The sequence below is a fragment of the Equus caballus genome, chromosome 19, assembly GCF_041296265.1.
Source record: "Equus caballus isolate H_3958 breed thoroughbred chromosome 19, TB-T2T, whole genome shotgun sequence".
NCBI lineage: Eukaryota > Metazoa > Chordata > Mammalia > Perissodactyla > Equidae > Equus > Equus caballus.
The window spans coordinates 54,711,365-54,735,361 of NC_091702.1; the positions used below are offsets into that span (position 1 = coordinate 54,711,365).

General features: G+C 37.1%; 1 protein-coding gene across 9 annotated transcripts in view; it reads left to right on the top strand.

The window, feature by feature from the left end:
• Positions 1-23,997, top strand: part of CFAP44 (cilia and flagella associated protein 44) — a 105,218-nt gene that overhangs the window by 57,298 nt on the left and 23,923 nt on the right. For 6 of the 9 annotated variants that reach the window (XM_023623762.2, XM_070243817.1, XM_023623763.2 and 3 more), the window contains 10 exons: positions 1,118-1,263; positions 2,148-2,418; positions 4,834-4,889; positions 5,057-5,219; positions 6,704-6,834; positions 11,707-11,903; positions 13,551-13,725; positions 18,061-18,238; positions 20,766-21,266; positions 23,618-23,821. In XM_023623762.2, coding sequence (XP_023479530.1) covers positions 1,118-1,263; positions 2,148-2,418; positions 4,834-4,889; positions 5,057-5,219; positions 6,704-6,834; positions 11,707-11,903; positions 13,551-13,725; positions 18,061-18,238; positions 20,766-21,266; positions 23,618-23,821 — 2,022 coding nt within the window. Of the gene's footprint in view, positions 1-1,117; positions 1,264-2,147; positions 2,419-4,833; positions 4,890-5,056; positions 5,220-6,703; positions 6,835-11,706; positions 11,904-13,550; positions 13,726-18,060; positions 18,239-20,765; positions 21,267-23,617; positions 23,822-23,997 lie in introns of those variants that run through there. The other 3 variants (XR_011429286.1, XR_011429285.1, XR_011429284.1) reach the window with 2 other exon arrangements.

The following is a 23,997-nucleotide window of genomic DNA, read 5'->3' on the forward strand; positions in this document are numbered from 1 at the left end:
TTCTCTCTCCTTTAGTCTGTTTTTTCTGATCTCTGTTCCAGCTTCACAACTCTATCTTTACCTGTGTCTAGATGCTTTTAAACTGATCTATTAAATTTTTTAATTTCTGTCATTTTACTTTTCAGTTCTAGAATTTTAATTTTTTGCATTATTTATTCTTTCTATAGATTTCAATTGACTTCTAAAATTTTCTGTGTTGCCTTCAAATTCCTTAAATATATTAATCATAGTTATTTTGAAGTCCCTTTTGAAAATACCTCTATCAGTATCTCTTGTGATTTTGTTTCTTTGATCTGTTTTTTTCTTTTGATTTTTCAACCAAGTCTTGTCTTTGCTAGCATCCCTAGTTCCCTTTTGCTTTTGTTTTTGTCTTTATTGAATGCTAGACCTTGTATGTGAAAAGCTGTAGCACTAGCTTGAGTCTCTCTATTTTGCCACTATCTCCTGGAGATTTGTTTTTGATTTTGGAAAGCTAGAAATCCTAGGTCACTTTCATCCAGTCAGTGATTGAAGATGACCTGAAATCAGATTTCACTTCCTGTGAGGGCCAGTCTATTTCTAGCTTACTCATACATGTAGGGTATAGTACTCCAGGGTTGCAATGGAAAGCCCAGTGGAAGGTATGTTTACAGTGGCTCCTTCTCCTTGGGGGACCCTGGGAATTTTTCTCTCTCCCTAAGCCCGTGAGACTGTACAGAGACCTGCTCAGCTTTTTAGCCTCTCTACAGCTACTTTCAGAATTGGCCGTTGCCTCAGGAAGAAAAGCAATGCCCTAGACTGAAAACCAGCTCTGAAAACCATGACCTACAAAACTCTTATTAAATACTGCTTTTTCAGAATAATACTTGAAATAAAATGGAATTCAGGAGGTAGTCAGAGGTGATATCTCTTTTGTATTGACTTTTAAGTGTGAACAAATCATCGTAAGGTGTTTTATTATTATAATTGTATAGTTGCGTATAAAGGGACAATGGAGATGCTTTATAAAGCTTATCTATAGTCATAGAAATCATATAAAATTTTGTGTTTTAAAATTTGAAATAATAAAAAATCCTCATGTGGTTATATGTGTCTTATATTCAAGTTCCACCTTCTATGTTATTTATCTCTTTTCCAGGGTGGCTATGACGCTGGTTTTTTATATCACTGTGCGTTCCCCCCATATGACAAAAGCCGTGATATCAAAGAACAGAGAGATGAACCTTTTGATTTCCGTTTTCTTCAGGATACAGAGGATAATCCTATCCAAGCTATCACTTTCAGGTGAACAGAATTTCAGAAAGCTTTAAAAAATCGTATTCCATTAATGTCTATGTTTTTGGTTTTGGTGAGGAAGATTGGCCCTGAACTGACATCTGTTGCCAATCTTCCTCTTTTTTGCTTGAGGAAGATTGTCCCTGAGCTAACATCTGTGCCAGCCTTCCTCCACTTTGTATATGGGACTCCACTGCAGCATGGCTTGATGAGCAGTGTGTATGTCCGTGCCCAGGATCTGAACCCGTGAACCCTGGGCCGCCGAAGGGGAGTGTGCAAACGTAACCACTATGCCACCAGGCTGGACCCAGTGTCTATGTGTTTATCCTTTAAGAATATTGTCAATTTTTTAAAGATCTGTCCAAATAGAGGACAGACTCAAACAAAGTTTACTTGAATAAACGTTTAGTTAAATAAATCAAATGAATAAATAGAATCAAAGCTAATCCCGAAACTGTATTTCAGTCCCTCTATCAAATATTCTGCCACAATTTCTGTTTATCAGACAATTGTGTGGATTTACTTTCTGTTACTTAGGAAGATGCTACTGCATAGTCAGACAATGAAGATTCAGGGTTATAATGATTCTGGAGAAATCACAAATTAATCATTAGTCCTTTAATAATTGAGAATTAAGCGTATGTGCCAGTCATTCTTTTGAAGACCAAACATAATAGCTCCAAATTTCCAGTTGCCTTCTTTCCCCTCTACCCTTTTGTATTAGTTTGCTGAGGCTGCCATGGTTTGTTAGTGCCTCAGCATGTGAATTTTGAGGGGACACAATTTAGTCTGTATCACTTTTCTTATTAAAAATTTAGTCATTTGTCAATTTAAAATTAAGCATTGTCTTCAGATTAATATAAAGGACAATTTACTTTCTTTTTGTTTCATAGCATTAACCAAGATGTGATGTTTTGTGGAATGAAAAATGGAGCAATTCGAGTCTATATCTTAAGTCAGAATGATCTTTCATTGACCAATATGGCGGACTACTGGCACTTCAATATGCATGATAATAATTATGGATGTGTTAAAGGCATCTCTGCTAGCTTTGATGACCGTTTCTTGGTGACTACTGGAGCAGATAGTAATATCTTTGTTTTCAATGTTTTTTCTGAATTTGAGTTAAAAAAAGCCACCAAAGCTAAAGTACCATCTCCCAGGGTATGTACCCAACTAATAACAACAACAACAAAAACCCCTTTATTTTAAAATAGTGATATAAAATTGCTTATATTCTTTAAAATTGAAAACTATTTAGATACATTTACCTTATAGTCTAATCTTCCTGCCAGAATTATAATTTTGACGTTCTGGTGCCTCTATTATCAAATATCAAAGACATTTAATTCCTCTTATTACTAAAGGTGTAAAATTCCCCAAATTAAAATGATTGTGTCAATTTTTCTGTATCATTGCTTTCTTGATCAAAGTTTGTTTTCACAATGCACAAGTTTTTTCAGATATATATTTTGCTTGTAATTTATTCATTCACTTATTGAAAGGGCATATATGGGATGTACACCATAATCTGTGCCTTTGAAAGGGTTTGTAAAAATTTTATTGTCTTTAGTATTAGAATATGATACTACGGATCACAATCCAAGATTCAGTTAAATTATTCTATTCTTAGGCAGAATACATTATTGACTTTATAATGAAGATTGAGGGCTCAGATCCCCAAATGATATACTTCTGCCCTGTCACAAGACCTGAGTTTTCTATTATCAAAATAGTTCCTTTGGGCACAATCACTAATAACCATTAGAATTGCTCCTAGAAAATAAGAATCATATTAGAAAGACCATAGTTAAAATTCCTATGAACACATTGACTTCCCCTTAACAGGAAGCCAACTTCAAAAGAACATACAAAGAATGTAGGGCAGATTTGAGCAGGTAAATTTTCTTTTCTATTAATAGCAGCAAAATTTGGAGAATGGGCTGTTATCCAAGAGGTTCAGCTCAGGAAGAGGCATTGCAGAAGGAAAAGTGTATGAACAAGAAGAAAATCTTTATCTTTCTACCTAGTACCAACTCTCTCTATGGGAACCCACATTGGATAAAAAAAAAAATCACTCCACGTTTGTATGATGATGTCCTTTTATTTATGGCTGCAATCGATATTTCTTAAGTTGCTGAAGCAGACTCTGCTTTTAAGAAGGCAAAATCAGAAAGAACTGAATAACAAAATAAACAAAACATGAAGCCCTGCATAGTCTGAGATTCTTACCTGACTGTATTTTAGAATCAGTGGGGAGCCCTTAAAAGTACAGATGCCAGAGCCCCACCCAAGAGTGATTAAATCAGAATCTCTTAAGCTGAGGCCCAGACATCAGTATTTTATAAAATATCCCTCCCTACCCCAACCTTCCCTAAGCCCCTATGATTCTATTGTGCAGCCAGGGTTGAGAACAATTGGTATATATTTTGGAACTGTTGGAAATGCCTTTGCTTAATGCAAACTTATTGTAAACAGCTGAGGCCAGGAGAGAGTTGACTGGGTATCAATATCAAATCCTGGAAATCACACTGATACTGGAGAACCTGAGCTCTGGGAAATAAAAGAATAAAGAATAAAATTCAGTCAAGGTGTGTCTAAAGTGATTAACAGTAACTACAATGTATTAGCCATCACTGTCTCCTAACGTTGGTCGTGTTTTGTGACTTCACTTTTACTAAAGTCATAAAGCTTGCCTTACATAAAAATGTGTAGATTTACGTTTCATATGTAGAGAGACTAGTACTGTAACAAAACAACTTGACCAAAGAGGGTGTTTATTTATTTACTTATTTTACAACAAATGACAGCAAAACAGAGACCTATCTGTTATGAAAGAGAATAAAGTTCAATTTTACTTAAGAACTGATTAGTTAACAAACTAAGACTCTTTGTTTAAATCAATGGATTGTAATTCCTCTTCCTTAGCAGCCTAAGGCGTTTTACAGCACAGCGCCTGAATCAACCAAGTATTTTTAAGTGAGTTACTTCATAGTTCCCCTTAATTTCAGCTGAGTTCCTTTGAGACTCATATTTCTGATTTCATATCTTTTCTTCTCAAGGAGGGGTATTATATTATTCTGTGCCTTTCCCACTGTATGTCCTTTTTTGATAAGGTCAAGTGAAATGCTTACTTAAAATTTAAAAAAAATATTTAAAAATCTTCCTGGTACATATACACGTGAGATATTTTGGGAGAACTATGCATGTGTGAAAGGGATAGACTAAAAAACAATATTTTAAAATAAATGACCTAGAGAAGTTTTTGTGTTCATTCTTTGTTACTAACACATGAATATTAGTAATTCCCATTATGGAAGGGAATATGGTGATATTAACATTTTGTATACGTAGGATTTGGTTTCAAGACTTTTTCTATGTATCCCTTTAAATGAAGCAGAAAAAATTAAGTTTAGTCAACTGCATTTTTTCCCCATAGTTTAGCTTTTGTGAAAATAATTTCCAGGCTTACAATTGTTGGAAATCAACAGGAAAAAAGCCCTAAATTTACTTCTTATTCGATATTTTAAGGGAAATATGCAATTTAAAAGGGTTAACCTTTTACTCTCCTTTCTACAGTTCGGAATTGAAACAGAGCCACTTCCGAAAGACATTGAAGATCCCAAAACCTACAGGTATGGGACTTTTTGATAAATACCTGCTAAACCTGAGCTTTTGCAAAACAAACCCCCATTTTACAGAAGTCGACCAAGCTAAATGAATTTCCAAATTATCGAATACCAATTTTCTCTTTGCTCTTTCTGCACCCTAACCTGTTATCCTTTTAAATTTCTGTTCTCAGTATTGAGAATGCCAGAAGAAAAAGAGAACATGACAAGTTAATGAAGGAAGTGGAAGAAATAAAGGCTGGGAAGAGGGAACAACTCAAAGCTTTGAGGACTGAATTTTGGAAACTGCTAGAAATGAATGAAGAATTACCAAAGCATATGCAGTTTAAACGCACAGTAAGCCTAAAACAAATTTGATTTTAATTTTAACATATGCTCTTTCTGGATCGAGATGACTATTTTGCCAACAAGTAGGAACACTTAAAATCATCTTTAAGTTTCTCTTTATCTGGCCAATCAGTGTGTTGGCAGCAACTGAGCTACTGCAGAACTTGTCGCACAACTTGGTTGGGATGTAGATGACCCTCTTTACTTGACATAAACTTTACTTCTGGATTTAGCTACGTCACATTTTTTCATTTGTAACAAGATAAGAGGTAAATATAAGTTTGACTCTGGTTATCAACCCTTATCATACCTAGCTGGAGATATCTGACTGTTGGATAGGTACGTATACAATTTGATCCCCTGTGGCTCCATTTCTATAATTCATCAGATCTATTGAACAGATAGTACCTGGTTGATCCGCAAGTTTCTGTAAGATGAATTAGTTTAGTTGTAGCTAAGGGGACAATCACCAAATTGTTTAAGCTAATTTTGTATTATTACTTTTTTTTCTTTTGTGACTTATTGCAAAGCCTCGTCTACCTTGCTGGTGATTAATTTTTTTTCATTTTTTACTTCTTCTTAAATGGAATTACTGTCAAGAGCCTAATCAAATAAAAACCCAGAATTTACCATCCTGACTATACCCAGTCCTATAATTCTAGAAGCACTCAGCCAATTTCATGTGAAAAATGCTTTGGTGAAATCGTAATCATTAACTCATTATGTTGGTTGAAAGACTGACTTGTAATGGTTAAAAAGACATTTCTGCTATTTTACTAAGCAAAAGGTTGACACTTGCAGAGTGTGGGTGACATAATTCAAAATATGGAACAATTGAGGCAAATTCTGTGGCTAAGCATTTTACACATATCGTTACTAAAATACAAACACCTCTGGAACAAATAATTACTTACAATTTAGTGTGAATGAAGGCCTGATATTCTTCCAGGAGCGAAGGAAGCCCCTAAGTATCCTTACGGGAAAAATGGCATGCTTGGTGAAGGACATTCAACCAGAACTTGATGTCAAGAAGACGCCAAAGACTTGACTATCTTTCCTGGGTGGAGTCAACTGGGAGGGCATGTTCAGCTAGTGATCAACCGCCATGAACTTCTACCCTGGGCCCGGCTGGTTATGTAATAGTAGTTGCTTTGGGGTGAAGGGACTATTTTTTCTTTTTTTTTACTTTGTACACACTGCAAATATGCTGTTAGCATTCATTATTTTTATTGTGGGAAAAAATCTTTTAATATGTAACTTTATCTGCATGATTGTTAATTATTTCTGAGAACTTTTCTCCATATTTTGTGGAAGTGAGATCAAAAGTATGCTACTTCGTTCTAAAACGGAGAGAGTTTATGATGTTTGGGAGAGCTATGATGCAGCATGAAATTGAAGACAAATCTTAAAAATCTGTATCTGGGTATGAAATAGGATTGATAAAGTACGTTGATGAAAGTGCCCATTTGATGAACAAATCTACTTACCCGCAGGATTTTGATGTAGATTCCAAAATTCGTGCTGAGATTGACAGAAAAACAGTTTACAAAATTCAGCAAGTGGAAAAGGAATTAGGTTGGGAAAAAGAGAAACATCGAATTGGCCTAATGAAGCTACAGAATAGGTAGGATCCATATTTCCTGCAAGTTAAGATGTTTGAGAGCATATATTTGAGTAAAGTCATTTACAGTGGCTTAATCAAAGTGGTCAGATAAGCAGTCTCCTTAAGTACCCACCAACTCTTGAAATCTCAAGGAATTCCCGTGTCGTTGCTACCATATCTTCCTGGGCTTTCTACTCACTCTTTCCTAGTTTAAATCTGGCAATTTGTTTAACAATTAGATTTTTCACACACCAAATTATGTAATACATACTTACGTTCTGTTTTTGACAAAGCATGTACATATTACAAAATCAAAAATAAAGTAGAATAAAATAAAAATAAAATAGAATCAGAGGACTTAGAATGAAAGACTTCCTGTCTGATCCCTTTCATGTACTAGAATGACTTCCCAGAGGAAATTGCTTTTTTTTGCCTTTTTGAGATTTAATTTACATGCAATAAAATGCATAAATCTTAACTGGACATCTTAATAAATTTTTATAGATATATAAACACATATATCCACCACCCAGATTAAGAACATTTATGGCACTCCAGAAAGTTCCCCCTGGCCGCCTCTCAGTAAATATCTACTTTCCAAAGACGGATGTTTGTCACTATAGATTAATTTTGTCTGTGAACTGCATATACATGCAATGTTGATGACTAAACTCTTTGTGCCTGACTTTTTAAACTTAGTATCATGCCTAAGTTTACCCATGTTGTTGCAAGTAGCAGTAGTTCATTCTTTTTCCTTGTTTTGTAATATTCTATTAAATGGTTTATCACAATTTGTTTATTCATTTAACTGTTGATGGATATTTGAATTGTTTCTATTTTTTGGCTACTACGAATAATGCTGCTATGGACATTCTCATGCATGTTTTTGGTGAACATAAGCATTTATTTTTGTTTGCTATGTAACCAGGAGTGGAGGGTCATAGGCTATATGCATGTTTAGCTTTATTAGACACTGCCAAACAGTTTTCCAAATAGGGTTCAACCAACCTATACTCTGATCATCACTGTATGAGAATTCTGATTGATCCCCATTGTATTAACTTCCTTGGGCTTCCATAACAAAGTACCATAGACTTGTTGGCTTAAAATAACAGACATTTATTGTCTGACGATTCTAGAGGCTGGAAATCCAAAACCAAAGTGTTGGCTGAGTTGGTTTCTTCTGAGAACTGGGAGGGAGAATCTGTTCCATGCCTCTGTCTGAGCTTCTGGGGATTGGCAGGCCAGCTTTGATGTTCCTTGGCTTGTAGATGCATCACTCCCAATCTTTTGCCTTCACATGGTGCTCTCTGTGTCTCTTCATATAATCTTCCCTCTGTGTACATTCAAATTCCCTCTTTTTGTAAGGACACTGGTCATGTTGGATTAGGACCCACCCAAATGATCTCATTTTAACTTGATTACCTCTGTCAAACCCTATTTCCAGATAAGGTCACATTCTGAGATACTGAGGGTTAGGACCTCAACATGTCTTTTTTGGGGGACATAACTCAACCCATAACACTCACTCTTGTCATCACTTTGTATTGTCAATTCTTTACATTTTAGCCATTCCGTGGTATCTCAGTGGGAATTAAATCAGCATTTCCCAGATGAGTGATGATTTTCAGCCCCTTTCCTTATTCTTATGGGTTATTTGTGTATTCTCTTCTGTTAGGTGTGTGTTCAAGTCTTTTGTTCTTCTCTGTTTTCTTTGAGAAGTTCAATTGTTTTGCTGTTACCTATCTTGAATAATTTTGTGGGGAGTGTAAGATAGAGATGAAGTGTCGTTTGTTTCAATATGGATAACCAGTTGACCAATTTTGTTGAAAAGACCATCCTTTCCTCACTGGATCGTGGGGATGTTTTGTCATATATCATATATCATATAGGAATGAGTCTATTCCTGAACTCTTTATTCTATTCCACAGGCCTATCTATTTTGGTGCTAGTATCACACTATCTTAATTATTATTGACATCTGATATTGTAAATCTTCTAGTTTTGTTTTTCATCTTCAATATTGCTTGGGTTCTTTGAATAGAATCAACTTGCTAATTTTCACAAAAAAACCTAAGGTTTTGATTGGAATTACATTGAATCTATAGATCAACTTAGACATAACAGACATTTTAAAAATAGATATTGAGTTTTTCAATCGATAAACATGATAAACCTTAAAGAGAATCCACTTTTAATATTTCTTCCAGTGGTTACAACTATATATCTAAATAATATATTTGTATGAATTTATTATTAATCATCATTTATTGACTTCCTAGTATGATGGGTGAGGATTTTGCTTCTCTTAATGTGCTCGTGCTTTCCTCTACCTTCTTAAACAGTTAAAATATGTTATAATAACTGCTTTAATGTTCTTGTCTGCTAGTTATATCATCTGTGTCATTTCTGGATCTGTTTTTATTAATTGATTTTTTTTTCTCTTTATTTTGTGTCACATTTTTCTTCTTCTTTGCCTGCCTAAAAAATTTTGATTGGATGCCAGGCATCGTGAATTTTACATTGTGGATGCTGGGTATTTTTTATATACTTTTAAATATTCTTGAGCTTTGTTCTGGGATTCAGTTAAGTTATTTGGAAATAGTTTGAGTTTTTGAGGCTTGCTTTTAATCTTTGTTAGGTGAGATCAGGCAGCCTTTAGTCTAGAGCTAATTGTTGCCCACTGCTAGGACAAAACCTTCTGAGCATTCTACCCTGTGTTCCAGGTATTATGAGGATTGTAGGAACAGAGCTATTGCAACCAGTGTGGGGTCTGAGGATTATTCCACCTGTTCCCTTCTGGTGGCCCTTTCTCCAGCCTCAGGTAAACTCATCACGCGCCCCTGCTGATCGCTGCTCACCTGAAGGCTGGAGGGGAGCCCTCTGCAGATCTCCAGAGCACTCTCTGTGCAGCATCTCCTCTCTGGTCCTCTGGCCTGTGAATTATGGCACTTGTTATCTGGTATTGTATCCCTGAATATTTGAATTCCTGGATACTATTTGAATATTTGAATCCCTGAATTTTATCTATGATTGCTACCCAACAAGAAATGAAAGTGGGTAAGAAGTTCTTTTCAGGAAGAACCATCAACATAGTATCCTATGTTTGTCTTTAATAAATATTCACAATATATCTGTAAATGTGTATATATGTATTTATATATACGTGTGTATATATATATGGCAAGTATGAATCTTAACTCACAAACTCAGGTATATAAGCAATATTGCTGTTCTTTATTTTATTTACATTAACTTAAATTTGACTCTGGATTCCTATTCCACCAGGCGGACAGGAAAGTCAGTCTCTGCTTCTGAGGCTCATTGTCCTAGCCTGTCTGTTTCTTTCAGTTCTTTGGTTCTATGGTTTCTGTGCTCTGCTGGAGAAGGCAATCTTTGACAAGGCCAGGAGCCCCTGTTCCCAGGATCAGATATACTTGCAGCCATCATCTTTGAGGCCTTGTGTCTCCCCGAATGCTGTCAGAAGTGGAGAAAAAGTGCCCGCGGCTCTAGGACCCAATTTGCCCATCTCTTTCCTCACTATTCCCCTTGCCCTCAAATACTTGTTTCCTTAACTCCCTGCTTTCCTCTTCTGGTCCAGACCCCTGTGCCCACTATAGCTTCATGTCTTCAATAAACATGTGGAAGGAAATCATAAGTGTCTGACTGGAATGGGGAAGAGGATAAAGTTGACTACGAATAGCACTGGGTATTAGCAGTGTTTTCATCTTCACCAATTTAATAGGCCAAAGATGATAACTCTTGGTTGGATAATTTGCATTCTTTTGATCATTGGTTAAGTTGAGCATTTCGTATGTGTATAGTTTATTTATATTTCTTCTTAGAATTATCTGTTTACTTCTTCATTCATTTCTTTCATTTCTGTTTATTTTTAGTCTCTATTTCTGTATTATAAGTATTTTCACTTTATTATACATATTGCAAATGCTTTCTCCTACTCTGCCATTTGTCTTAAGTGTTATTCATAGTTTTTTAACTATGCAGAAGTTTTAAATTTTGATGTGATCAAAACCATCCATATTTTCCTTCCTGTTATCTGGGTTTCATGGAAAGTCTAAAATTTAAAGAGTGAAACTCCAGTGGACAAACAGATAAAGGGAGTAAGTCTTATAGAGATGAGAAATATATTATGCTATGAGAGAAAAGGAAAAATTAGGACTAGCCATTTTAAAAGGAGAAATAGAGTTAAAAGGATTGAGTTAGAAAAATAGTACGAAAGGCAAACAAGCTAGGAATAATTGCTATACACATAAATAAATTCTAAAATTAAAAGAAGGGGGAACAATTATGAACCAGTGCCAAAAAATAGCAGCGATCTAATGAATGAGGAGCTTTCAAAAGATAAATCTCTGTGGTCTACAAGAGAAAGGTGAACCAGACAGCAGTATGAATTACTGAGCTTAATGTTTTTTACAGAGGCAAATAGGGTAATATATATATTTCATATACTTTGTATCTACCTCCCTATCTATTACCTATTACGTATATAAAAGATAATAGATAGGGAGGTGGACAACATTTCCTCAGAGTTTGACACGATCCGTTTATCATTAAACTGCAGCGTGCCTGAAAAGTTTTCATTTTTCTACATATTAGTAAAACAATAGTACTATACTGATTAATAATGAATTGTTTAGTATTTTCATTAGAAAGAAAAATCTGCTTGCTCTTTGACCCAGTCCTATCCAACTTCCATCACATCCTTGTTGGTAATGCATAGTAAAATTTTGTATCCAGTACAATATAATGATGTTATTTATAAGCATAGTGTATTATAGTCTTATTTTATTAATAATCATGCAAACTGATTTAAATGGTGTAATTAAATGATTAAAATGGTGACTATTGCAAGTACTTGTTTTATTTTTTCAGGTTCCGTGATTCATTAGAGAGTGACATGGTTGTGGTTCATGCCATACAAAGTGATCACAAGGTCTCCTCCTACAGGCTTGTGAAGCCCTCTAAGTACTCCAGGTCCAAACGGGCAAGTCAGTCAGAGAGAAGAACAAGCAAATTTGAGAGGTTTGAAAAAGAGGGAGCTGGGAGAAAGGACAGCCAGAGAGACACAGGTAGCCTAAATGACAAGGAGGCTTTTAAATCCTTTGTTAAGATTTCAAAACTGGATTATCTTTCTGTGGGCAGAACCTTTGAGCCCTTTTTGGTGCCTTGAGCTCAGTCTCTTGTCTCCCTTCCTTTATTCCTTTGGAATGAATAATTAGAGAGAGCGGTGTGTGGTATGGCCGAAAACAAGAGGCCACATTTCTCCAGCCATTGCTCCATCCTAACTTTCCTCTCTGCTGCTGGCTGCTAGAGAAAACCCACCCTGGTCACATGACCCAGAGTGGCTAAGTGTACCCCATGCTGCTGTGTTCTTACTTCTCACATACAACTGTTCTTAAATCTAGGATTTCCCTAGATGCTAGTTTCTAGACTATTTCTTCCCAGATTCCTGGGCCCCTCCCCAGAATGTTGGGACTGGAACATGACATTTCAAACTATTTTACAAGAGCATATGCTTTAAATAAAATGATGAACTGAAAACACAGATGTGAAAATAATAGCTCTAATCCCTGCCATCTGCCTTTGTAGCTGCCCACAGAGGGCCTGCAGATAGGTGGGAGGAAGACAAGAATTCTGGGATGGCTTGGTGAGCCCACTTAAGAATAAGTAAAGGGCACTGAGCCCAGCCAGATCTGGGCTAGTGCCCATGATACAGTACTGACATTAATGCTGGTTCATCCTCTTTGCTGAGAAACCTTTAATGGCTCCTTTCTGCTTCTAGGATAGGTTCTGAAGCTATCTTCCTGGTATTTAATCCTTCCAGAATACATCCCTCTTCTGTTTCCAATAGTGTGTTCTCATACTGTTTGACTTGCATTGTGTAGCCTCCTGTCCTGCTTGCTGCTCCCTAATTATGCCTGATACTTTCAAACCCAGGCTCCTGCTGAAGTGACCAATTCACTCTTCTCTCTGAATTACAGTTTTTGGGGATCCAAATGGAATTATGCTTTTATTATAAAGCCTTTCCATGACCTCCCAGGACACATTAAACTCTTCCTTTTCCATGCTAACATATATTTGAAATATGAAATATGCAATGGTGAGTTATAACTGCATGACCACCCATATTATTATTTAACTTTTTTCATGTATATCTAAACTATATCTCTTCAAAAGAATATCTATGTTCAAGTGTAGCTTGAACATAGGGTAATTCCCCCAGTAGATACTTATTGCTTAATAAAGCCCATAATTTTAAAATCATAGATTTGATTGTATGTTTCTGACTAGTTTTTAATTTGGCCACAGACCACTGCAATTGGTGTATGTCACCTCAGATTACACATGTCAAATCGGATTCTCTTCTTGAGCCCTTCCCCCACCATCAGATCACAAACACTCCTTCCTGTCTTTCCAATATCTCTCAGTGATCCACTATTATTTATCTCCTTCTCCAATTTGTTAATATATGTCTCATCTTGCCAACTTTTTAATATGGTCCTTAAGAGCAAAATTGTGCCTTAAATCTCTTTATTTTGGTATTCTAAAATACTGATTAAGGGGTTGAATTCATGGTAGTTGCTCAATAAATACTTTGATTTACAGATTCATTATATTCTCTGGATTTTTAAAAATGGGGCAGCTTAAAAACAATATTTGAGAGTTTTATTTCGTTATCTCAAAAAGATTTTAAAAAATGTTGGCTCTCTGTACAGGTGGGAGTATTAGTCTGCCGGAAGAATCAATTATAGAAAAAGGGAAGAAATTTCGACCTAAAACTCTGAGTGAAATTATGGTGGAAAATCAAATTGAGAAAACAAGGAAACTTATAGTAAAAGCTGAAAGGGCCCAAATTAAGATTCAGCAGCGAAAAAAAGAATGGGAGGAACTGTAAGTTTTTTACCTAAACTCTATTGTTTTAAAATGTCTCAAAATATCTTTAAAAATCTTTATATTTATTGATATTATTGTTTAAATAAAGAGTGAAAGAAATAAAAACAAGACGGAGATACTGAAGACAGATCAGCTGGATCTTTCAGGCTGGTGGTACCTTGGTGGGACTTCTATGATTCTTAGTTTCAGGTCCATGAATTCCATTTTACTAATATCTGTGATTTTTAAAGATTAAGAAATTCTTTTCTATCCCAACATCAAACAGGTATTATCCCATAGGTTCTTCTAACATGTTATAGTTTTGGCTTTCATCTTTAGGTCTCTAATCATCTAAAGTTAACTTTTTAAAAAAAATCTGGTACAAGGCACTTTCATTTAACAAGCACATCTTTTCATTTGTTTGTCACCTATTTATCTTTGGCGAAATGTCACTTCATGTCTTTACTCATGTTCAAATAAGATGCCTTTTTACTGTTGAGTTTTGAGAGTTCTTTATATATTCTAGATATTAGCCCTGTGTTGGACATGTGGTTTGCATATATTTTCTCCTCAACTGTAGCTTTTCATTCTCTTAACACGGTCTTTCACAGAGCACTTGTCCGCTGTTGGTGGGAATGTAAATTGGTGCAGCTACTATGGAAAACAGTATAGAGGTTCCTAAAAAAATTAAAAATAGATCTACCATATGATCCAGCTACTCCACTTCTGGGTATTTATCCAAAGGAATTGAAATCAGTATCTCAAAGAGATACGTGCACCCTCATGTTCATTGCGGTATTATTTACAATAGCCAAGACATCGAAACAACCTAGGTCTCCATCAATGGATGAATAGATAAAGAAGTTGTGATACATATACAGAATGGAATATTGTTCAGACGAAAAAGGAAGGAAATGCTGCTATTTGCAACAATACAGATGGACCGTAAGGGTATTATACTAAGTGAAATAAGTCATACAGAGAAAGAGCAATACTGTATGATCTCACATATATGGAATCTAAAAAATCTGAACTCACTGAAACAGTTTGCTGGTTGCTAGAGGTGGGGAACAGGGAATGGGGAAAATGACTAAAGGTAGTCAAAAGGTACAAACTTCCAGTTATAAGATAGATAAATTCTGGGGATGTAATACAGAGCATGATGATTAAATTATCAATACTGTTTTGTATATTGCTAAGAGAGTAGATCTTAAAAGCTCTCATTACAAGGGAAAAAGCTTGTAATTATGTATGGTGAGGATGTTAGCTAAACTTATCGTGGTAAACATTTTGTAATATATACGTATATCAAATCATTATGTGGTACACCTTAAACTAAGACAACATTATATGTCAGTTATATCTCAATAAAACTGGAAAAATATAATATACTTGATATTTTCAAAAAATATCATGCTGGATTTGATTTGCTAGTATTTTGTTAAGGATTTGTATACCTGTGTTAATGAAGAATATTGGTCTCTAGTTTTATTTTTATGTAATATCTTTTCTGGGTTGTCATCAGGGTAATAACGGTTTCATAAATGAGTTGAGAAGTTTTCCTTCCACTTCTATTTTGAAATAAATTAGGTAGGTTTGGTATTGTTTCTTCCTTAAATATTTGATAGAATTTATCAGTGAAGCCATCTGGATCTGGAGTATTCTTTGAAGGAAGGTTATAAATACAAAGTCAATTTTTTGTTATAGTGCTGTTCAGATTTTCTGTTTCTTCTTGTGGCAGTTTTGGTAATTTGTGTCTTTCAAGGAATTTGTGCATTTCATGCAGGTTATCAAATTTATTGGCATAAAATAGTTCATACTATTCTCTTATTATGTTAGTTTCTGTACTATCTGTTGTGTTGTCCCCTGTTTTATTCTTTACCTTGTTAATTTGTGTTTTCTCTCTTTATCTTGATCATTCTAGAAAAGAGGTTTATCAATTTTATTGATCTTTTCAAGCAACTAGCTTTTGGTCACAGATTTTTTAAAATATTACTTATCTGCTTTTTATGTCATTGATTTCTGTTCTATATAATTTCCTTCATTCTAGATAATTTGGACTTTAACTCTTTTTTCTTGCTTCTTAAGGTTCAAGTTTAAGGTGTAAGCTCTGATTTTACACTTTTCTCCTCTTCTAATATAAGTATAAATTTCCCTCTAGGCCCTGAGCTGCATTTTACAAGTTTTGATATATTTTTGTTATTCAGTTCAAAATATTTTCTAATATCACTTGTGACTTCTTCCTTTACTTGTGGTTTGTTTTGAAGTGTGCTTCTTAGTTTCCAAATATTTTGGGGTTTAAAAAAATCTTTCTGTTTGATTCTAAATTAATTTGTTGTGGTCATAGAAGCTAGTCTGTGTGATTTAAATTCTTTTAAATTTATTGGGAATTGTATAGGTCTGCATACAGTCTATCTTAGTGAAATTTCAATGTGTGCATGAAAAAAAGTGTGCATTCTTGCATTCTTGAATGTAGTGTTCAAGAAATGTCAATGAGGACAAGGTGATTGACAATATTGTCTACATCTGTTTTTCCCACTTCGAAGGCATAACTCTTGTAGGGTCTCTACTGAATGGCCCCTGCATTTAACAAGGTCTCTCTAGCTGATGGGATCGTGAGTGATTCCTAGCAATGTGTAAGCTGTGAGAATTACTTGTCTTACAGCTTCCTGGTAACTGTGCTTTCCCCAGGTGCTGTTCTTTGTCTGACTTCGTGGTGTTCCACGTTACACCTGTACAGATGAATACTCAGCCCCAAACTCGACAGCCCTATGCAGATTTCTAGAGCTGTTTCTTTGTGTAGCTCTGATATTCTTTTCCACAAAATTCTAAACACCTCTCTGATCTCTCTTGACTCAATCAGTGAGATCACTGGGCTAATATTTTGGATCCCAACCCTGCTCCACAGTCTGGAGTAGGGTTTTCCTCCAGGCAGACACCAGGAGATAGTAAGGACTGCTTATTTTGTCTCGCTTCTCTCCGGGATTACAGTGCTGTGCTGCCTGTTATTCAATGTCTCAACATAGTTTTTTCATGTATTTTCATTTGGTTTTCTAGTTATTTATAGCATGAGATAATTATGGACCTTGTTTCTCTCACATGGCCAGAGCAGAACTAGCTGCTTGCTTGCTTTCCATCTTTCTGTCTTTCCTTCCTTTCCTTTTTTATTTTTTTACATATTAACCCTCCCTTTTAGTTCTGTTATACACAAATGAATGATTGTCAATGAATACATTAGATGGCATCTGCTTCCTCTTCTATTGTATATGTTTGTTTTCTCACTGCAGGCTCTGTGCACATATTCATGTTGATTGGCAGACTTCACTTTAAAGAACTAGGTAGGGTGGGGTCTCCCAATGAAGATCCCTACCATGGTGTGCCCACCCATACCCTAGATGGCTTAGTACTTCCCAAGCAGAGAGGGCAGTTTCTGTAGAGATTAGTTCTTCAGGTTTCGTCTAGATGTAAAGGTTGCTACTGGTTTGTATGTGTGGAGATGGGAAAATTAGGAGGGCCCACCTGGTTCAGGCATTCGTTTTCAATTTTTAATTAATTTTGTCACTGTATATCATTTCATTCCCTGCTCCATACCTGCGCTCCTTCTGTGCTTGGAACCTCTTAGGAACTCTACCAAGAAGACCATATCCAATCTTTTTTATAGCCTTCTCCTGGGGGTGATCTGGGCTACATTTTTCATTGGTCTGGTTTATCGGTTCATATGATTTCATCTTCTTTCTGTCTCCTAGAAATGTGTCACTATCTCTGGTTTGCTCGTGGCTTTCTATCCCATTCTCAGCTTTCCTCATGATTTATTCCCTTTAATACCTCTATACTATCATTTCTGTGGAATTTGGGGAAAGGTGGGGAGATAAATACATATTCTCATGCTATCATTTTGAACTAGATGTCTTTTTTGAAAATGTTATGACAATCACATTTTATTTTTAAAAAGTTCAGTTGTTTTTATTTATCTATTTTTTCAATTAAAGTTTTAGTGATTAAAAAAAAAAAACCCACCCCAACTTCAAGGCTTAATTTCTATTGAGGGAATAAATGTTGATGTAAATTACTTAGAAGTGAACCAAAGCCTAAGAATGATTCAGATTGTTTCAGCACCATCTCGTGACTGGTTTTTACTTGTTTATTATTTTGCTTGGCAGGCTTTAAAAATAGTCCTTAATTTAAAAGAAAAAAAGATATTTGAGCTCTGGAGACAAAAGTAGCGTCACAGACTCAGGATTATACTTTTGCTCCCTGATTGAATTTGATTCTCTACCTGCAGTAAAGTAGAGGAATTAGAGTTTATTGTTTTATTTGTTATATTTGTGACTGGGTTGTCTATTTTTCTGATAGGTACAAGAGTAAACCTGATGATGACTATGAAGATCCCAAAGATGTTCAAGCCATCAAAGAGGCCCAGTTGTGTATGGGAGACTTCAATCTGAAGACAGCCTCAGACTATAAGATACCTGAGCACATGCGAATAAATGCTGCCAAGAAGGAAGAGGAACTGGGACACCTAGACTCTCTGGTACTTACCCACAGCTTTCGTGACAATGAGAGACACCTCAGTGTCTAACTGAATTCTGCTAAAACCACCCATTTTGCTATCTGGTCCATAAGGATATATGGTCATAGAAATTTGCAACTGGAAAAGACCTTCATGATTATCTACAATAATGCCCCCTTTTGACAAATGAGGAAGCTGAGGCCCAGTGAGGACAAGAGATTTGTCCATGATTATTTACTTAATATGGCAGAACCAGCCTTCAGATTAATTACTTGGCTCAATACCAGTTTCACGGGTGAAAGCATTATATTTTATAGACTCCAAACCGCTGAAATTCAAACACATCCTTATTGGATGTAGGTTTTGGCTGCCATGGATGACTAAAGACCTAGGAAAAGAGGCCAATATTTAGCCTTTCTCTGCAGGACTTCCAAACTTTTGTAGGTGACTCAATACTAGCCAATTAATATATTCCTCTTTGATTCTCTCTGCGTTCTTCCAAACTGCTTCCAATAGTCCTGATTTCTCATCCCCATTTTCTCACTTAAGTTTCCTCTCCCTGCCATAGTAATTCTTTAATTTGAACTGACAAGTGACTTTTCACACTTAGAGGCTCAGAAGCATCTGAGCCCCCATTTTGAGGAGAATTTGGCACCTGGCCCCCAAAGATGGCTGTGCAGTTTGCACATTTCAGGGCATCACATTGGAGAGAGTGCCAGTCTTATCACAGATATGATATATTTGAATAGTTTATAATTTTCTGATGAATGGAAGTAAAATGTCTTGAGGAAGGAGAGTCTTTTTCTGTTTCACCAAAGATGTTGTACGTGCATGCAGTATGAGATTCCTGGTATGACAATTCATATTTACAATTAAATTTTCATAGCTTATAACTGTACCTTTCTGGTCAAACAGGCATTTTGAACATTTTATTAGTGACCAATTTGGATTGTTTTTCTATCTGTTTGTCTAGGGTAATTCTTGTTTCATCTATCATGTTCCATCCATCATCATAGAGAAATGTTCTTTTGACCACAATTTGCCAGTCATCCAACCTGAAATTTTAAAGTCTAGCTAGAGATGATGGACAGGTGTGATGTCTTGAACTAAACTGCATTACAATGAAATCTATTTTATTTAAATGGCAGCGTAAAATAGTATAGAACACACTATTCTGCAAGTCAAAAGATCAGAGTTCTGTTCTCATCTCTGCTGCTTAATAGCCATGTGAACTTTTCCAGCCACATAAGTCTCCCTCAGCTTTAGTTATATTGTCTGTAAAAAGGATGTTAATACCAATTAACAACAATAAGACATGGCTGGTCTACCTCATAGGGTTAGTGTAATGGTCAAAGTCAATAAATGGTCATTATTGTCACAGTTAAATTAAAAGTCATTGAAGTATAAAGCATTTTAGAAATAGTGTATTATACATCCTCCCTCCCCCAGGCCAATGTTTTGGTGAGTGTGATATTTGGAAAAATAGAAAGAAAAGGTTGGTGTGTAAAGAGGGCTCCTCAAAGAGGTAGGCCTCACCGACATCAGACTGGTTTGGATTTGTTCTTTTAAGCTTAATTCTCAGTCCATCTGGTGCTTCAGAAATGGTCCCCACTCACTTGAGTGCTGGATTTTGAGTTTAAATTTCTAACACATTAAAGGTTTGCTCCTAATTATGTAAAACATCTCCTCTATTTTGTTCCAGAATTTTGTTTTATAGATAGTAAATATACAGGTAAGTTTTGTAAAACTGCTTGGAGAAGTGCCTTTTGATCTTTTTTAACCTATATATTTATGCAAAGTAACTCTTAATAGCCTTTGGACTACCTAGTTTCCTAACTGCACACAGGAGTAGGCTTGCATGTGCCCATAGGCTCTGGTAAGGTCAATAGGAAACAGAGTGGGGAGAGAGCTGTAATGAGGAGCAATGGGCCTGTGTGGCACCTGTGGCTGGAGGCAGGGGGCACAGCGTGGCTTAGATAAATGGAGAAGGAACTGAGGAAGTGTCTTGGAATCTCTTGGTGTGACATGACCCTGAAATTCAGGGTCATGACCTTGCCTGCTCAAGGAGTAACAGTAATAATGTGACCAAAATATAGAATGAAGACAGGCTAAACTGTAGTTTGGCCCCAGGTGGGCAACCCTAAGTGAGTATAAGCCAGCGGGATTTGAGTTTCCATCAGGGAAGGGCAGTTACTTGTGTGTTTCCGACCAAAGAATGATCTTCCCTCCCTGGGATCTGGCTGAATAGAAGGCTTCAAGAGGGACTTGCACTGAGCAGTGGGAGGAGGACAGGGGGACTCAGCCCAATGATCCAGCTGAAGGACACGAGACGTCACATCCAGATTATCTCCCTTTTTGGAGAGGCTGGAGGGGAAAAAAACTAAAAGCTAGAGGAAAGAGTAACTTAGTAGTGAACAGAAATGATCAGATGAATTTTTACCTTGAATTTTTATGAGGCATACTGGTCAAGGGACAAAAGCAAGTCCTGTTTCAAACTGTCCTTTGTGAATGCGTTGTCATTTTTTTTCCTTCCTGTTCTTTTTATCAGGCCCATTCAAAGAAAATGCACATGAACAAGTGCATCCTCTCTCTTCGAGACCTTAAAGTGGCTGTCATCGAGGAAATACAGTGCCTGGTCCAAGAAGTGAAGAACATTCAGTCGACTCTTCATATATCTAAGCACGTCCCCATCCCCCAAATCCCTCAGATACACCCGGAAGAAGTTCCCGAAAAGAGATTTCAGTATGATGAGGAAACTCTCCTAGTTTTTAAGAGACAGCAGATGAAAAGTCGGGCTGGAAAGGACCCCGAAGTGGAATGTGCAGGGTCTTCAGGCTCAGCTGGAGGATTCCTCAGAATCTCTTCTGGAAAGGACGGGGATCTGACGACACGAGATTCATTGTCTAGATCATCAAAGGCATCATCATTCGGTCTCGAGGTTCCGAAGCTTTTGGAATTTGAGAGAGCAGATCCAACCGAAGTGGAGCTGGAGGTTATGAAGAGGGACGAGATTAAACACATGTACATGCAACAGTATTTGACCAACAGGGTAAGGGCGAGACCGTGCCCGTTCAAAGCTGAAGGAGAGGAAAGGGGAAGACCTAGATCTGGTTTCTTATTTGTTTTAAATTTGTCTGCATTAACCTTCCCCAAACCCTGATCAGGCCACAGCTCACTGGTGTCTTGGCTTCCTCCTCATCCCTGGTCTTCTGAAAATCATTGTGCTCTGCCCAGAACTTTGGAGCTTTTTAACTTTTTTCTTTTTGGAAAGCTGACCAAGAATGTAGGGCAAATCCATGTTAATTGGCGTCTAACTGAAGTCATGGTAAAGAGGAAGTGATGGAGCAGCTTTCAGACGATGGATGGAAACTTCCAGGGAAAATTGAGGCTCCCTCTGCTTTTCACACACTCCTCTTCCTCTCGTGTGTGGTTTGCTCCATTAGTGGGGATGTTCATGGTGATGACTGACTTAAAATTTTTCTGGAGCTGGAATGGTGACTGTTTTTATTTCTGGGAAAGTCAGAACCAGGCTGGGGCCAGTTGTGCAGGAGCTGCTCTGAATATGGAAAGAAAAGGACCTTTCCTGGATAGATAGCTCCCTGCTTCCACCTGTATAGCATCCTCTTCTTCAGTGTGTCTCTCTGGCTCCACCCTGTGAGGGCCACCCCCCCCCCCCCCCCACAGCTTCTCAACCTTATTCTTCACTCACTGTTTTCATTTCATCCAGCCCGTTTTCTCACTCTTCCTGCTTCTCCCCTCTTTCTGAGTTTTATATCCATGCTTTTTCCTTTGCTATTTCTTTCAACCTGCAATGACTTCCTTCCAAAGTTGAGTCATCGTTCAAAACTCAGCCCAGTTCCAAACCCTCTCCAGAATCTTCTGCCCACATTGCATACTCTCCTTCTTTCTAAACTCCAATTGCACCTGTAACCAGCACCTCGTGTTTTGCACTTATTTTGCTTGCTGTTTTGTGTGTTAGTTTTGTCTTGTAAATTAAATTATGCAGTTCTGGAAGGAAGGACCTCATGTGCTGCTTCTGATTTCCCTGCAGTGTTTAGGACAACGCTGGACAGATTGTAGATATTCAGTAAAAAATTTTGATTGATTTAATTGTAACTGATTTAGTTATTAATTTAACAAATATTTATTAGACATTTTATGTGCAGGGACAGTGCTAGCTAGGTAGTAGGGTTGCAACAGTTATTAAGCCAGGCACATTCTCTGTCCTCACACAGTTTACAGGCTGTGAGGGGTGGGAGAGAGTAAATCGAGTGTGACCCTCACAAACTTGGACACCTATGCGGTACAGTTTCAGAATGGTGTCACGCTGAAGAAAATACGGTCCTGCCTCCAAAGAAATTTAAAAACAATTCAGATTTGTTGAACAAGTGTTAAAGAGGAGCCTACTTAGTCTACAGACATACATAGTTAAAATTTTAGTTTTTCTTCTTCTTGGTTTTTTGTTGTTGTTTTAACTCTCTGAAATTCTCCAGCATTTTCACTGCCCCAAATGCACAGGTCTCTTCCTCTTCCTCAGCCCCGGCTGGGCCCTCACTCACTGCGGACATTTGCTAGTACAGCTCCCTGTCATGTACAGCCCAATGACAAACATAGGCTGGTTTGTCTTCTTCCTCTTGTACTAGCTTCCTCAGGAGAATGAGCTCTCGGGGCTCTCTTTGGATCTCTTCGTCTCCTTTGGGATCAGGTCAGGGAGAAGCTGTGCCAAAATCAGAGCAAAGCTTGAGGATTTAGAATCATTAGGTGAACAGTGGAATATGGTCTAGACCAGGACTTGCGGATGCTTAGGTTCCTGTCCCAGCTCTGTAACAAATTAGCTTTGATCTCAGAAAATCACCTTGAGCCTCAGTTTCTTCATCTATACGTAATATAAGAAGGTCGAGCAGGTTTCTAGTGGCTCCATCATTATATATACATGTATCCCAAAATATTTACTGTCCTGTAGGTTTGAAAATTTTCAAAATAAGTCGAGGGACCTATTTCTTTCATGCTTACTGTATGAAAGGCGATGGAGAGATACTGTGGGGCTAGAGTGGAGGCAGGTGTCAACACTACCCACAAGTTGCTCAGAGTCTCAGGTTTAAATCATACAGCAGAGCACGACAGGCCTTGGTGATCCATGGCTTAGTCAGTGGTGAAGAAATAGCTGGAAGGACTGTAGTTATGGAATTCCTATCACTTAATAAAATTAATTTATATAAATTTAATCTTAGGTGAATTGATTTATATGACTACACACACACTCCCATGTAATTCTCCATCCTTAATAAGGGCGTAACGAGAAAATCTTTTACTCAAACAAATTAGTATCGTTAGACACTTTAATAAATGCATTTACCTGTTCTTAACTTCTGACATACTCTCCAATCTTTTCCCTCCCAGATCAAAGAACTGATTGTCACTTTCGATGCGGAACTCCGTCTCCTGAGACATCAGAAACTGAAACTAGATACTCAGATGAAATTGTCTGACCTGCACCATGTCACATTATTTCAAGAAATCCTTCTCCTCAAGAATTTTGAAAAACAGGAGAACATACTTCAAGAGCGTGTTAATTCGTTAGACAAGGAGGAACAGGACTTGCAGGTATGAGCGGGCGGGAGAACGCGAGCTGGCCGCGCCCTTAGTCACGGAGGGGGAGGGGACATGTCTCTGCTTTTCTTTCTCCCTTTTCTCAACTTAATTCCCCCCTCTTCATGTCCTCATCTTCTCTCCCTCCACCTTCTGCCTGTTCTTCCTGCTTGCTCTCTGTTTTAGTAACC